Source organism: Choloepus didactylus, chromosome 1 (genome assembly GCF_015220235.1).
Source record: "Choloepus didactylus isolate mChoDid1 chromosome 1, mChoDid1.pri, whole genome shotgun sequence".
NCBI lineage: Eukaryota > Metazoa > Chordata > Mammalia > Pilosa > Megalonychidae > Choloepus > Choloepus didactylus.
The window spans coordinates 113,717,853-113,733,626 of NC_051307.1; the positions used below are offsets into that span (position 1 = coordinate 113,717,853).

General features: G+C 35.3%; 2 protein-coding genes across 4 annotated transcripts in view; one reads left to right on the forward strand and one right to left on the reverse strand.

Moving 5' to 3' along the window:
- The window catches only part of GNB4 (G protein subunit beta 4), a 110,700-nt gene extending 100,402 nt beyond the window's left edge, over positions 1–10,298 (forward strand). Inside the window, exon 10 of the mRNA XM_037840136.1 lies at positions 6,163–10,298. Within this exon, the coding sequence (XP_037696064.1) occupies positions 6,163–6,269 (107 nt within the window). The 3' untranslated portion in view covers positions 6,270–10,298. The remainder of the gene's footprint in view (positions 1–6,162) is intronic.
- Positions 10,299–11,302: 1,004 nt separating this feature from the next.
- MFN1 (mitofusin 1) overlaps positions 11,303–15,774 on the reverse strand; it is a 54,339-nt gene continuing 49,867 nt past the window's right edge. For all 3 annotated transcript variants that reach the window (XM_037840108.1, XM_037840116.1, XM_037840127.1), the window contains one exon: positions 11,303–13,457. In XM_037840108.1, coding sequence (XP_037696036.1) covers positions 13,376–13,457 — 82 coding nt within the window. In that variant the 3' untranslated portion in view covers positions 11,303–13,375. The remainder of the gene's footprint in view (positions 13,458–15,774) is intronic.

A 15,774-nucleotide genomic window follows, 5' to 3' on the forward strand; every position in this document is an offset into this window, starting at 1 on the left:
GAAGTGTACAGTTGGGTGTTTGATTTTAGCTCTTCTTTTTTTAATGTAAGCGTTTAGGGCTATAAATTCTCCTCTCAGCTCTGCCTTTCCTGCATCTTATAAGTTTGTTAGGTTGTGTTCTCATTTTCTTTGGTCTCAAGATATTTACTGATTTCTCTTGTGATGTTGTCTTTGAGCCACTGGTTGTTTTAAGAATGTGTTATTTAATTTTCATATATTTGTGGATTTTCCAGTACTCTCTGCTTTCCAGCTTCATTCCATTTTGGTCAAAGAAGATGCTTCTATAATGTCAGTCTTTTAAAATTTATTGAGACTTGTTTTGTAATTCCAGCATGTGATCTTTTCTAGAGAATGATCCATTTACACTTGAGAATGTGTGTCCTGCTGTTTTGGGGTGAAATGTTATGTATATGTCAAGTCTAGTTCATTTATCATACTATTCACGTTCTTTGTTTTCTTATTGATCTTCTGTCTAAATGTTGTATCTATTGATGACGGTGGTGTATTGAATTCTTCAACCTTTACTGTAGAGGTGTCTTTTTTCCTTTGTTTTTTTTTTTTTGTTTGTTTGTTTTTAATTGTTATATTGAGATATATTCACATACCATACAGTCATCCACAGTGTACAATCAGCTTTTCACAGTGCCATCATATAGTTGTGCATTCATCACCCCAATTTTTGAACATTACTTCAAAAAGAATAAAAATAAAAGTAAAAACACCCAAAGCATTCCATCCCCCCATCCCACTGTATTTTTCACTTAGTTTTTGTCCCCATTTTTTTACTCATCTGTCCATACACTAGATAAAGGGGGTGTGGGCCACAAGGTTTTCACAATCACACAGTTACACCATGTAAGCTACATAGTTATGCAATCATCTTCAAGTATTTAAGGCTACTGGGTTGCCGTTCGAGTTTCAGGTATTTCCTTCTAGCTGTTCCGGTACACTAAAAACTAAAAAGGGATATCTACATAGCACATAAGGATGCCCTCCGAATGACCTCTTGACTCCATTTGAAATCTCTCAGCCACTGAAACTTTATTTTATTTCATTTCACTTCCCCCTTTTGGTTAAGAAGATTTTCTCAGCCCCGTGAGGCTGGGTCCAGGCTCATCCCCAGGAGTCATGTCCCGCATTGCCAGGGTGATTTACATCCCTGGAGTCATGTCCCACATAGGGTGGGGGGCAGTGAGTTAACCTGCTTAATGGGCTTAGAAGAGAGAGCGAGAAAGAGACCACATCTGAGCAACAAAGAGATTCTTGGGGGAGACTCTTGGGCACAATTATAAGTAGGCTCAGCCTCCTTTTTGCAGTAACAAACTTCTAAAGGGCAAGCCCCAAGATTGAGGGTTTTCAAACAGTCAATATTGTCATTTACCCTTTGGCCTGATTTGCCTTAGTCCTAACCATATTAGTCCTCAGTGTTTGTGAGAATATCAGTAATAACCCAGGTGGGTAACCCAACATTTCTGCCTTTTTTCCCAGTTCCTCAGGGGGGGAACTGCAGATATATTTTTATTCTCTGCCCAAATTACTTTGGGATATATTGGGATTTCACACTAACCTGTACAAACCTACCAGATCTCACTTCCTATTCAAAGTTCCATGTAATTATGCTGTTTGAATAAACTGACTTACAGGTTAAATTATTTAGTGTGCTGCAGAAAATTTAGAGCCTGCACCAAATGAACATCTCTTCCCTTCGTCTCACACAGAAGTTGAAGTTTTAAAACACGGTCAATATCATCCTTTACCCTTTGGCCTGATTTGCCTTAGTCCTAACCACATCTGCTTCATTCATATCTCTAATTTAGTTCTGAACTCTTTTTTTAGAGTTTAACAGTTGCTGTATGAGGTAATACTGACATTCATAGCAGCCGAGCTCTAGCTCTGGGTCTCAGGTGTCACACAGATACCCAAAGTTCCAAAGACTTACCAGGTTGTACAGAAAGAGCTCAGCATCTCAGAATATAGATATAACCATTATAACTTAGGAATAGATGTGACTGATGTCAGATGTGACAATCTAGGGACCATTACAATATGCATTCCCCTGATGAGCTATCCTCCAAGATTCAATTCTCAGAGTTTACACATTATAGTTAGTTCATATTAGAGAGGCATTATAATGTTTCTGTTTTCGTTTCTGGTGTGCTTCACTCAAAATGCTGTCCTTAAGGTCCAGTCACCTAGTTGCGTATCTCACAGCTTCATTCCTTCTTGCAGCTGCTCAATATTCTTTTGAATGCATAGACCACAGTTCACCATTCTATTCACCAATCAATATACCCTTAGGCTACCTCCATCCATTGCAAATCGTGAATACTGCAGCCATAAACACAAGTGTACAAATATCCATTAGTGTCCCTGCTCTCAGATCTTCCAAGTATATACCCCATAATGAGGTTGCAGGACCTCATGGCACCCATGTACTTAACTTCTTGTGGAACCACTACACTGTCCTCCAGATAGGCTACACCAGGCTACTTCCCCACCAACAGTAAATAGGTACATGCCTCTATCCATGTTTTCTCCAGCACTTGTATCTCTCTGTTTATATTTTTCTCTGCAATTTTGTAGAGATATATTCACATACCAGTCAACCACAGTGTACAGTTTTCACAGTATCATCATACGGTTGTGCATTCATCACCATAATTAGCACTTGAACATATTCATTACTTCAAAAAAAATTTTTAAAGAATAATAAAAAAGATTAAAAAATTAAAATAGAATACAAGAATAAGGTCAGATGTTTGGTTATCTATTTATTTTGATGTGCTAACTTTGAAAGTCTGTTTCTCCTTCTTGCCTAGGGTTTTATTCTGTATTGGCTATGTGTTGAGCCTCTTCTTTGAAGTTTGTTCCAGCTATTACTGAACCTTTAGAGCAACCTGTGTTTTAACTGTTCACATTTTCTCAGGTCTTCTGCACCTGTTTCTTGCCCTGAACATATGGTACAACGTTTAAGATTGCAGTTTTATGTGCAATTGTTTCACCTCCAAGAGAAAGCTTCCTTTCTTCTATTCCTTCTCCAGGAATCCTGATTAGTCTTGTTTTGTGCAGGATTTTCCCCCCAGCTTCTATGATTTAATTTGTCTCCCTCACTTTTCATTTCACTTTTCAGTCCTTGACCTGTCCTGCCTTCAGAAATTCAGTTTTCCTTTTTTTTTTTTTTTTTTTTCCTTTTTCTCAGTGAGGCTTTTCTGCCTCTTGTAACTTCTCCATTAGGGTATCCCTCACCAGAGAGCCAGATGCTGTCAATGTTCAAAAAGGCCTGTTTGTTTGTTTGTTTTGTTTTGTTTTTTTGTTTAGGTGCTCCAGCAATCAGGGAAGTTGCCAACAGTTCTGTTTCCTGGGAGCCCTTTTGGATGCATGTGCTCACCTACTGCATGGGTTCCACCCTGGATCTCGGTGGCCTTGGGTCCCTGTGGGCTCTCATGGGGTGCTGTGAGTGGCTCTATGGACTGCATCCAAGGCAGGAGGTGCCCAGGCGATGCTGTCACTCTGACATAAGCTGTGCAGGACTGAGTGAGGGGTGGGGTCCAGACTGGCAGGTCCAGATCATAGATCTCCTACCCTTTTATTTTGATCTTTTTTTTCTTTTCATTCGATTCAGCATTTATGGAGTCCCTCTCCCGTCTCTGTCATCCTCCAGAGTTCCAAGCAAGTGGGATTTTTCCTTTTATTACTTGTTTCTGAGGGGAGACTTTTCCAAGGGTTGTGCTATGTTGCCATGTTGATGACATCACCTCTATATAATTATGATTTTTTTAAACGGAATTCACTGCCGAGCTGTGCTATACTATCATTTCTTTTGCTATGCAGCTTTTTTGGTATCTGGAGTCAGTTTTTTTGTTTATTTTCTTAGTTTTCTGTGTACGTCTCACTAATTCATCAAACTTTCTGTCAGTTGTGAGATGTCTTGAGGTGGGTCCCTTTTCATCCATTGCATTGTGTATTCAGTCTGGCAACCCATACCCTGTAGTACTGAGAAATTTCAGGGGCTTATTTCTTTGTTAATTTCCTCTTTTCAATTATCATCATTCCCTCTTTCTGGAATTCCTATTATATTTATGCTGTCTTCCAAGTTGCTTTTTTTCTATTTATTTATTTTGCCCCATCTTTATTTTCTCAGTGTTTCCTTAAAAGTCTTGTGATTCTTAGCTACTTATTCATACGTGAAAATTTTTGTTTGAAAGCTCTCTGCACATGGTTGGGTGAATTGACTGTAGACCTCACTGAAGGATGATCTGGCCAGGCTGTAATAGAGGAATCCCTGATATATCCTATGGCCTTTTTTCCTTGGGCTGGTCATATTCCCCTAAGATGGATCTTCTTCTTTTTTATCTGGAGTGTATCAAGTGGCTGTCAGAATTTGGGAGCTGATTTCAGGACGGAATCGGAGGTGGGGGGGTTGGGGGGGATGGGGACACGCACAAATTAACTAGTAAATTTTCTTTACTGCCCATTTGCAGCACAATTTCACCAGTCTTAACTGTGCCTAGTTTCCTCTAGCCAAGAGACTCTGTTTTCCCTCTCAAGTGAATAAATCTTTAGTCTTACGCCCCAGTGCAGGATGAGCAGTCACCTGACTCTTCAAGAGTGGAGGGGCCCTGGGGGGTCTAATTGATTCTTGAACATTTTCTAAGGCAATCTTATTTTAGCTGCCTTTTTGCCTTGGTTCCAGAGATATCTGGTTCCACTAGTACCTGGGTCCACTAGTATCTGACCCTTTTGAGAATTCTACTGTATAATTTTATTTCTTGGTTTACCAGACAATTAGCTTTGAATTTATGATTTTCAGGTCCACTAGGTCAGTTTCCATTCACTCTCCAGAGCTTGCAAAATTTTATTGCCATTGCCTGCCCTCTGTTTTCACTGTCTTGGTGCATTTATATCCTTACCCTATTAAATTCCTATACAGTTTTGGGATTTCTGAAGGAGTGGGGGCAATTATTCCCAGGAGTGATTTTCCATAATCTTTCATAAAAGAATACAGAAAAGTTGAGTATTGTACATATAGATTTTTGGAGATACTCTGTTGCCCCAAGCCGGTTACTTTTTAAAATGTTAGTGTTTTGCCTGGATTGAAATTAGTACCCATAATAAAATAAAAATGTCTTCCACATTTTTTTAACATATGCTTGAGCTTCAGTTTTGCTTTTGCTTACAGTTGGTTTCAGATTAGGTCAATTGGAACTTTCACCTCAGAATTGAATTCTGATTCATGAAATGCTAATTCATACTCCTCTCCAGTGTAATTAGCCACAATATTCATTTTTTTTTGTTATTTCAACCCTTGATGGTAAATTTTCCCATTGCAAGGAATTGCCTTATTGGATGTATTATATAGAGAATATTAAGAGTTAGGCAAGATGAACTTCTGTTCCTGAGGTTGAATGAAAAGGATATGCTTAATTATATAATGAGATAATCCAAAATTGAACATAGTATATCAAAGAAAAAATTCTTTCTGAGGATTTGAAATGTTCTGATTTTTCTGTTAATCACATTTCTCATTCCTGATTCCGACCCCAATATTTGGGAATTTTTTATCCTGTGTGGTGGTCAAGATATCAAGTGAGTTTTAACTTTTAAAAGACAAAAGACACTAAAACCAGATGAGTTTGATGGTTTCAGAACGTTACAAACAATAATGATTTATGTGTCACAGTCATTCCAGTGTTTGATGGTTAACAGAAGAAAGTAAATAAATTTTGTTGGTATTTTTGGAAGTGGCGATGTAATGCAACTGTATGCTTATGTTTTTGTTCTTGTGGTAAAAGGCTATTTTTTAGAACTTAGTTTAAATCTTTGTTTTAGAGAAAAATAGCATAGGTCAGCAGCAAAATGTGAACTGTAATGAACTTGTTAGTTAGAGATACAGAATAAAATTCTACATCTCTTTGCCTGGATATAAAGGAAGCTTAATTATAATTTTTAAAATTAAAAACATCAATTGATGCACATGTGAAAAATTCAAGTTATATAAAAGGGTGTATTTTAAGTACATGGCCAGCTTAACCTTTACTCTCATTCATCCCACTAGGAGGAACCTGTTCGTTTAGGTATCCTTTTAGTGATCTTTTATGCATACACTTGTTTAATTCTAAAATGCTACAATTGCTTACCTTTTACTTAACTTTTTTTTTTCAGGTGTCCTTGCTGGTCATGACAACCGTGTCAGCTGTTTAGGTGTAACTGATGATGGCATGGCTGTGGCAACAGGCTCTTGGGATAGTTTTCTTAGAATCTGGAATTAATAGTCATACATACTTTGTTCTCCACTGTTATCTGGAGAAATCAGTGCTACAGCGTATAGCTGTGAAAAAAAAAATCTACCTTATATTTGCAGGTGAAGATTTTTCTATTGAGATTATTGTACACAAAAAGCTTTCAGTAAACTACCAGAAAAAAAAAAAGGTGGAAAAAAACACACAAGGCAAAGGTGCTAGCTGAGATCAGAAGGACCCGTGTATTAATTTGAGGAATTTGGTTAATTTGACCTTGATGAATTTTTGCTGTACTGAAAGTCTAATGATTTTATTCCTGTAATATGGAATGTATACATAATAGCAGTCTATCATGTTTGATTATGTTTGCATTTTTTAAAGAACTACATTTTTAACTTTATTATACAAGAAATGCCACACTTTTGGGTTCTGTAATGGAAGAACCAGACACAGTAATAGAGGGAAGTGATACTACATGTATGTTTACTTAGATTTTGAAGAAAGTCTCCTTGAATTTTGATCTTCCTTTTTAATCTAAAAGAGATCCTGATTGCTTAATGTTTACGAATCCTGTAGGCATTGGTACCACTGAGGGAAGTCCTTTTGAATATCATTAGTTCCTCAATCATCCTTTGCTGCCCAGTTAATCTAAATAATAAATACTCATTTTCAGTCCTTTGAGGGAGAGATCATCTGAAGGGCAAAGAGTAGAGATTTCACACTGCAGTTTTAGACAAACCTAAGAAAATGGTTCTTTGCATTATTTTATGACCAGTTGACGTACCCCTCTAAACAGTTGATTGGATTTTCTCATTGATTTCATACTCTGGAACCGAGTTTGTAGAGTATACTCATATTTCAAATTTGGTTAACATTTGGATTGTTCCTGCATCTGAAGAATCTTTCCCAGTGTTCTCTATCAATATACAAATGGTAGGAAAAAATAGTGTGGCATTATTGTTTAGAAATGCGTTTAATCTAAGCAATCACTAGCCGTGATGTTATAATTGTAATAGAGAGGTTTTATGAATTCTGTGTTCAAGTAATATAAAATCTGAGTTGATGTAAATTACCTGTGCCTTCAAATTTCTTAAAAGGAAACATTGAAGCTTTTTGCTCCTGTAATATTTTTTGGCTTAGCACAAAATATTGGTTTCTAAGTGGTTCTGCTTCAAAGTAAGCCTAGAACTAAGTGATGCAACTTTAAAGTCAAAAGAAAAGTTCTTGAAGCACTTCTTAAAGGTGTCAGAGGAAAATATTAAGCAGTTCCTCCACTTGTTGATGAAATAAGAACGTGCCTGTTACTAGGAAAAAAAAAAAGCCCCCCTCCTCTGAATTTTAAACAAAGATACTTTTCACCTGGGATCTTCTCTTACAGATAAATCCAAATGATTGACAATACAAGATTCTAGATCGAAGTGTGAAGTTATAGGTTATTCTGATATATAGAAAGAAGTACATTGTATTTGATAACTTAGTAAACTGTGTAAGTTACTGTTGAGATTGCAGTTAACTTTTATTCATGTGTAAATGTAAGCTAAATACTCCCAAATTTACTTGTAGTTTTCATTTGTATATTGCTAATGTGCTAAGAAGTGCATTAATTGTAATAGTATCAATTTTAAGGTCAGTTTATATTAGAGAATAAAATGTTGATAAAGGCAGATTAAGATATAGAACCAAAACAGAACATTGTAGATGGCAGGCACGAATATATATATTTATATTTTTGTTAGGTTTCTATGAACTTTTGCTGTTAATGTTTATTTGTGGATTATTTATATCACTTCATAAAGAGCAGTTCTTTGAGCTTTTACAAGGCAAGAATATTTTAAAGGAACATATTCATCCCATCCACACCTCTGCCAAAGTGCCATCATTCCAAAACCTGCTCAAGAAAGCATTTCTGCTATGAGAAATAGCCTTATAGAAAGTATATCCTCTATTTTGAAAGTTGTTCTGATAACAAGATACTTTATTTAGAGGCACATAGACAGGAATTCTATGGTCTTAAACATATTATTTAAAAATGAAATTTGTTTTAATGTTACTTAAGTTTGTCTAGAGAGGAGTATAAAGCAATTCTCATAATTAAAAATGTACCTGGCAACTGAAAACCAACCAATATTGAAAACTTGTGGCTAATTATTCATATGATCAAATGGTGATAAAGTAACCTCATTACCACATACTTTGTTTTCAGTGATATGGGTTCCAGTTGCTAAATATTTTTATTTGCACTTTTGAGTTCAGCTGGTTGCCTGTTTTAACTCTGTTGTGCCTAAGACTTGTGGACATTATAGTACTGCATTCATCTGGTGCCTATTAATTTTTCTTCTTCACCTTACAAGAAACATTTAAACATAGTGTGCCTCAGTAGGTTTATTTTTGGGCTATTTATATCACTGCATACACAGTAGTTGAAATCTGGCAAAAATATTTTAAGGGCACTACTCTTTTCTGTAAGAAAAGATTGCCATGTGGTTCAGCAAATCATTCCAAAAACCTGATCAAGAAAGTACTTCTTGTTATTAGCAAGTGTATCTCCTCTACTTGGATGGACAAGCCTCATTTTCACCAGCAATATTATTAGGGATCTAGTCTAAAACATCCAAGTTTCCTCCCTCATTCACATTTTATAGTTGCGATTCCATGATTACACATACACACACAGCACACACCAAATTGATTTCTGTCTTTAGAGGCAGACTTGGGCTTTATATTTCATATAAATATTGCAATAGAGCCCAGTAGGCTGTTCTCACCATTTTAATTTAGACTCAGTTGAACTGATTAATATTGCATGATGATAATAAACTAGTCCCTAGATATAATGGGTGTAGGTGCTTCTGGAATACATTAATCAATTTAAAAGATAATGTATTAAAGGAGAGATGGATTTTTATTTATCCAGATGACAAATATTGAAATTTTTATTGCTAAAAATACTGTGCCAATATATGAGCTCCTCCAAAACTTTTGATGTCTTAAGATTTACTAATAAACTAAGACTTCAACCATTTTCAAAATGAAGTTCACGAAAATTTATGCTTTGTTTACTAGTGAAGTTCTCACATTTTAAGTTATAAACAGAAATGAATACTTGTAGCTTATTGTTGATATTATTTTAAATTTATGGAAACTGATTAAACATCCTCCATATGGCTCTGTCATCATTTTAATAGTGAAGATATTGTATAATCTTTAAGGTGTGAATTCAGGCTTTTAAAAATATATGTTTTAATTACTATGTTCAGCTCCTTTCCCTTTCATCATTGTGAATTTTTTAAGCACATACAGGTTAGACATCTTTCTTATGAGAAAGGTTGTTAATTTACAACCAGCTGTACAATGAATAAAGCTGGTATTTTAAACTAAAATAGGTACTTATTAAAATGGTATGTAGAATGTCTAAGCAAGCATTCCATATTTAAAAAAAGTATTAGACTGATCTTACCTTGTATTTTAGCAAATCTGTTTGCATGATGGTAAAATATTTTTTTCTTAAATTCAGTATTTTGTAAAATAGTTATGATAATGCAGCATTATGATTAAAATATTGTGTTACAATTGGTATTAAATGTGCCCAACAAAATCCTACATCACATTTGTTTTAATAGAACTTAAGTGATATACTTGGTATCTCAAACCTTTTCTGTCAGTCACATGATGGTGCTCTATACTTTGTTTTCTCTTCAAAGAAGCATCTGAATACTTGCATTTTCAGATTCCTATCCAAAGGCATCCATATCTAAGTGAGTTTTTTTTTTAATTGATCAAATATTTTCATGTTACAGTATTCTGAAAATGTTTTTCTTCACTCATCTAGAATGGTTTCCACACTTGTTACCAGTTAACTATGAGTATGGCTAGTATTACTAATTACAGTAAAGGTAAATATCTAGATTAAAGTTTTCATAATAGTATAAACCAACCAATAAATTACAGACTTGATGCAACAGTGTTCTTGGATCTTTCTTCAGTGATTGTGTTCACTAGCTCAGTGAAATAATGTTGCTGTGAACTGATGTTGTAATCAATAAAGTGCTTTTAACCACATTTCATTTAGCATGCTTTTAAGTCCATTTTTAATAGGATTTTAAAATTCCAGAATAAATTTCAAGCCCAATATTTTATGCTTAGCCCTAATTCCTTTATCTAAACATTGGTAATTATTTTTCTTCGTGAAAAATGAATGAGCTGCAGGAAGCAAAGGACAGAATGGACTGCTAATGACCCATCTTTCAGCACTAGAAGCAACTTCTAGCTTATTAAAAGGCTACGGCTTTAATTAAAAAAGCAAAATTAAGTCACTGTTACCCTGTAGCTCCTCTAGGATAATTTAGTTTTCTCCTACATAATTTCTAAATAACCAGTTCTGCTTAGAGTACTGATAAAAAATGTTTTTACTACTTTCATCACAATTCTGGGGATGTAAAGGTGGAGGGAGTGGATGAATGGGGAAATTAAGACAGCTAGACATTTATATATTTAAATGTTAAGTTTACTTCAAAATTAATTTGGGGGAATACACATAAAACAAGCCTGGCCATGAGTTGGTAATTCTTGAAGACAGGTGATGGGTCATGGAAGTTCATTATGTTTTCCTGACTACTTTTGTGTGTAATATATTCAATAATAAAATAGGTTTTGCTTATGTTTTTCATATTATGATGTGAATCCATTAAAGGGCACACAGCACTACGAGTTGAAGCAGAGGGTAAGAATATGCTCCCCTATGGGCACTTTTTGTTCTGCTTGATCAGGAAAGGGTACTGGGTAAGTATCTGAGTTGCATGACTCATGTAGGAAACCTCTCAAAATATGTTTCCATCATGGTTGTCTATAATCTTTTATACTAAGAACTGGTGTGCATTAACTTTTTCTTACACTTTCAACACTTGGTCAGTTTTATTAAACAAGGGTTAATGCAATCGTAAAAGGAACCAATCTACTCAAGATAGTTTATATACCTACAGTAAAAATAATTAAATATATGAAAGATTAAAACTCACTGAATACCATTATAAATGTGTCAGTATAAATGCTACATTTATCAACCATCAGGCAAACAAGTTTGCTTTATTTTCCCTTTGCGAACTTGCATATTTATAAAAATTTTTAGTTTTATAGAAATTTTAAGTTTATACAAAGTAGTTCAGAAATAATCCTGCAAACATACATAGTGAGCAACCAAGTATATTGTGCGCAATAACTTTGAAGTACTATTACACAGTTTCTGTATAGTTCATGGGCTTGGTCTTAAGTGCATTTATCTTCAGACAAAAAGGTTGCATTTCATTATTTTAGTGTTCCATTTCCAACATTCATACATTTTCAATTTGATCATACATAATTCAGACTAGCGATGAAAAATTTACTACATCAGGACCACTATACCAGTGCTTCACAAACTTTAGCATGTATCAGAATCACCTGAATGGCTTGTTAAAACTAGAGATTGCTGGACCTCAACGCATTCTGATTCAGTAGTTCTGGGGTGGGACCTGAGGATTTGCATTTCATACAAGTTCCCAAGCAATGCTAACCATCCAGGGACCAAACTTCCATAGATACTGTATTACAATAATGAGGTAATACCAAACCACTATGCTGTTCAAGTACTTTATCATGGTTAAGATCTTGAACTTGTAACCTAAATTACCAGCCAGCCTTAGACATCAGTTTTTCAGGTTGTAGTTGTCACCTACACCTACCAACAAAAGCTAAAAAGTGAATATAAATATTCATTTGGCTTTGAATACTGCATACCATTAATCTGATTTGCATAAAATACAAATATTTTTGTAAGGCTCCTATGGTCTAAATAATGTGACTTTCTCCCTAAAATACCTTGAAAACTAGAGTTACACCTCTTTTGAAAAGACTGAATAGCATCCAGAAGCCTTAAAAGGCACAGAAAATATTGAATATTTAAAAAAATTTTTTTAGAAGTCAAATTCTCTCTCTCCCATGAAAAGAAAGCACATAAACTATAACTTCAATGGGACACAAATGTACTGTTTCCCCTGGGATTGTGCATTTTTAGCTAGCTCCCAGTGATGCTAATCTGGTCCTCAGACATTTGCATTAGCAAGGTCCTAAAATGATTTCATTTTTGTACATTCCCATAAGTTTCGATCAGTTTTTAATACAGAAGCAGCCATGATGCCTGGACCCATAAACATTTCATTAAGGTAAGAGATAACATTAATAATTTTTAACCCAGCCCTGGAAAATTCATGCAATTAAATAAAAGTAAAAGCCTCCCCTGGAGAACAATCCAACAATATATTAGGCAAAAACCTCTGAAAAACAGCTTTTGTACATCACTATACTCATTCAAAATTCAGACCTCCCATACCTTTGGCTACTTTTAATCACCTAAAAACTTTACTCCTAAAACTGAAATACAAAAGCTTTCCTTCCTGGAATCATAGTTGGAGCAAAGCTGAAAATGTCCCTTTAGAGATAATGAAGAAACTATTTAGACCCAGATGCTTTTGTAACTATAACAAACCTTTATAATGTTTTACACCAGTTTTAATGGGAATAAAAGAGGGAATAAAAACAGCACATTTATTAGTGGTTTACATACCTACGATGACAGCAAAAGTGATTGTAACTTGCATAAATAATACACTCAAGAACATTCCACACCCCTTTTTGGTGGTTAGAGCAGTGCAATTAATAAAACAAAAAAGTGACTCTTCTCATTTAAGTAGGCATCAAAAATTAGTTTTGACAAAGATGATGAAAGGAGCATTCTCTAACTCCTGGATGCCAGGAAGCAGAGTTTTTCAGAATCAAAAACAAAGAAAGCCCTGATTAAGAGCTCAGGGCCCCACCCCTCAGGGGTCACATAGTTGGTTCTGTTGCTTTTAACTAATTCATTAACACATCAAACAATCTGACCTTTTCTTTGCCCAAAATTAAAACTAACAACATTAACACATCATAATGCTCTTCAGAAATGCAAACACCCTGAGATAGATCATTATGAGAACTCCACAGGAATTTGCTATTTAGGTACAGTTAGTAGAAATTCATATTTGAAGTCATTTCATAAAATTACAACTGGCCCAATCTTCCAAGTTTGTTTCCTCCTATGCTGTTCACCAAAGCAATCTCCACTGTTAAGATTCTTCCTCATTGCTTGAATGTAGAAACTGCTTAGTAAAATTCTCCAGCTCATTTTCAAGTTGAACAGCTTTATTTCTAATTTAAAAAATGAATAAAACAATAATTACTACAAAGCACAAGGAGAAAAAGCAGTCCATCCGATCTTTAAAATAACAATTCACTAGCCTGCTGCTGCTACATTTCTCTGAACTAACATTAAAACTATTACCAACTCTTTTCAGAGCATTATTTGTAAGTGCTAGTATACAGCTTTGCAGTCAACACAGAACCTCAGTGTCCAAGAACTAAAAAAATTACGCTACGGGGCCAGCATCACCCGAATATAGCCAGATAAAGATGTCACTAGAAAAGATCAAAATACCTTATGAATACAGATACAAAAATCTGCAACAAAATACTAGCAAACCGAATCCAACAGCATGTCAAAAGGTTTATACACCATTACCAAGTAGATTTATTCCAGGAATGCAAGGTTGGCTTGACTTGAGAAAATCAATGTAATACACCACATTAACAGATGAAGGAAAAAAAAAAAAAGAAAACCAATACAGCAAAGGCATGGCAAAATCCAACACTTTTCTGGGAAGAAAAAAAAAATCTGAAAACTAGGCGTAGAAGGAAGCTTCCTCAACATGTTAAAGGATATATATGAAAAACAAGCAGCTAACATCATACTCAGTGGTGAAAGAACTGAAAGCTTCCCCGCTAAAGTAATGAACGTGACAAGGATGCCACCATTGCTCTTCAACAATGCATGTGAAGCCCCAGCGAGCGCAATTAGGCAAGAAAAAGAAATAAAAAACATTAAAATTGGAAAGAAAGACATAAAACTGTTGCTATTTGCAGGAATAGCTGTTTGCTATTTGCATGATCTTATATAGAGAAAATCCTAAAAAATATAGATGAAAGCTAATAGCTAATAAATTCAGCAAAGCAGTGAGATACAACATCAATAAAAAATTTGAGGTGTTTCTATATACTAATGAACAATCTGAAAAGGAAATCAAGAAAAATTCCTATTTACACTAGCAACTAAAAGGATAAAATATCTAGGAATAAATTTAACCATGGATGTAAAGACCTGTAATATGGAAGCTACAAATCACTGCTGAAAGAAATTTTAAAAGACCTAAATAAATGGAAAAACATTCTGTGCTCACAGATTGGAAGACGTCAATACTACTCAAACAATATACAGATTCGGTGTAATCCCATTCAAAATTTCAACAGACTTCTCTGCAGAATGGAAAAGTTAATCATTCATAGCAATGCAAGGGACTTCCCAAATAGCCAAAGTCATCTTGAAAAAGAACAATGTTGGAAGACTTGGACTCCCAATTTCAAATTCATCAGAAAGGTATCGTGAAAAAACACTGTGGTGCTGGCACAAAGACAAACTCATAGACTAATGGAGTAGAATTGAGAGTGCAGAAACAAACCCATCCATCTGTGACCAACTGATTTTTCACAAGGGTGCCAAGAGCAGTCAATGGGGGAAAGAATAGTTTCTTTACCAAATAGTTCTGGGACAACTGGATACCCACATTCAAAACAATAACAGTGGACCCCTACCTCACATTAAGTACAAAAATTAATTCAAAATGGACCAATGATCTAAAAATAAGCTAAAACTATACAACTCTTAGAAGAAAACATAAGAAATATCTTCAGGACTTTGTTATTAGGCAATGGATTCTCAAGACTTGACACCAAAAGCACAATCAAAAAAGAAAAAAAATAAACTGGACTCCATCAAAATTAAAAACTTTTGTGCATCAAAGGACATTATCAAGAAAGTGAAAAGACAACTTACAGAATGAATGAAAATACCTGGAAATTATATTGTTCAATAAGGGTTTGATACCCAGAATACATAAAGAACTAGAGCTCAACAAAAGACAATCCAATTTAAAAATGGGAAAAAGAACAGACTTTTTCCTAACAAGATATACAAATGGCCAAGAAACAGGAAAAGATGTTCAACATCTTTAGCCAATCAGACCACAATGGGAAGGTGGGGCAGGGATCCCAGACACGGTGCTCAGGGCCCAGCAGCCACACACGTGGTCAGGAGCTCCACTTGATCCTTCCCTTTCCTGTGAAAGACCTGGATCCTCAGTAATGGCAGCTGTCCTATAAAAAAAGCCACAGGATTCATCAACATTTGAAGACGTGGCCGTATATTTCTTCTGGAAGAACCTCTATAGAGATGTGATGCTGGAGAATCGTAAGAACTGGGTCTCACTGGAGGAGTAAATGCTAGAAAGCCTTTGTTTATTAGCACCATTTCCTTCCTTATGAGCAGGGTTTCCAACTTCCAAACTGCTGCGATCTCTAATGTGGAATGGGGAGAAACGCTGGGACATGCTTCCCCACAGGGCTAAGAATAAAG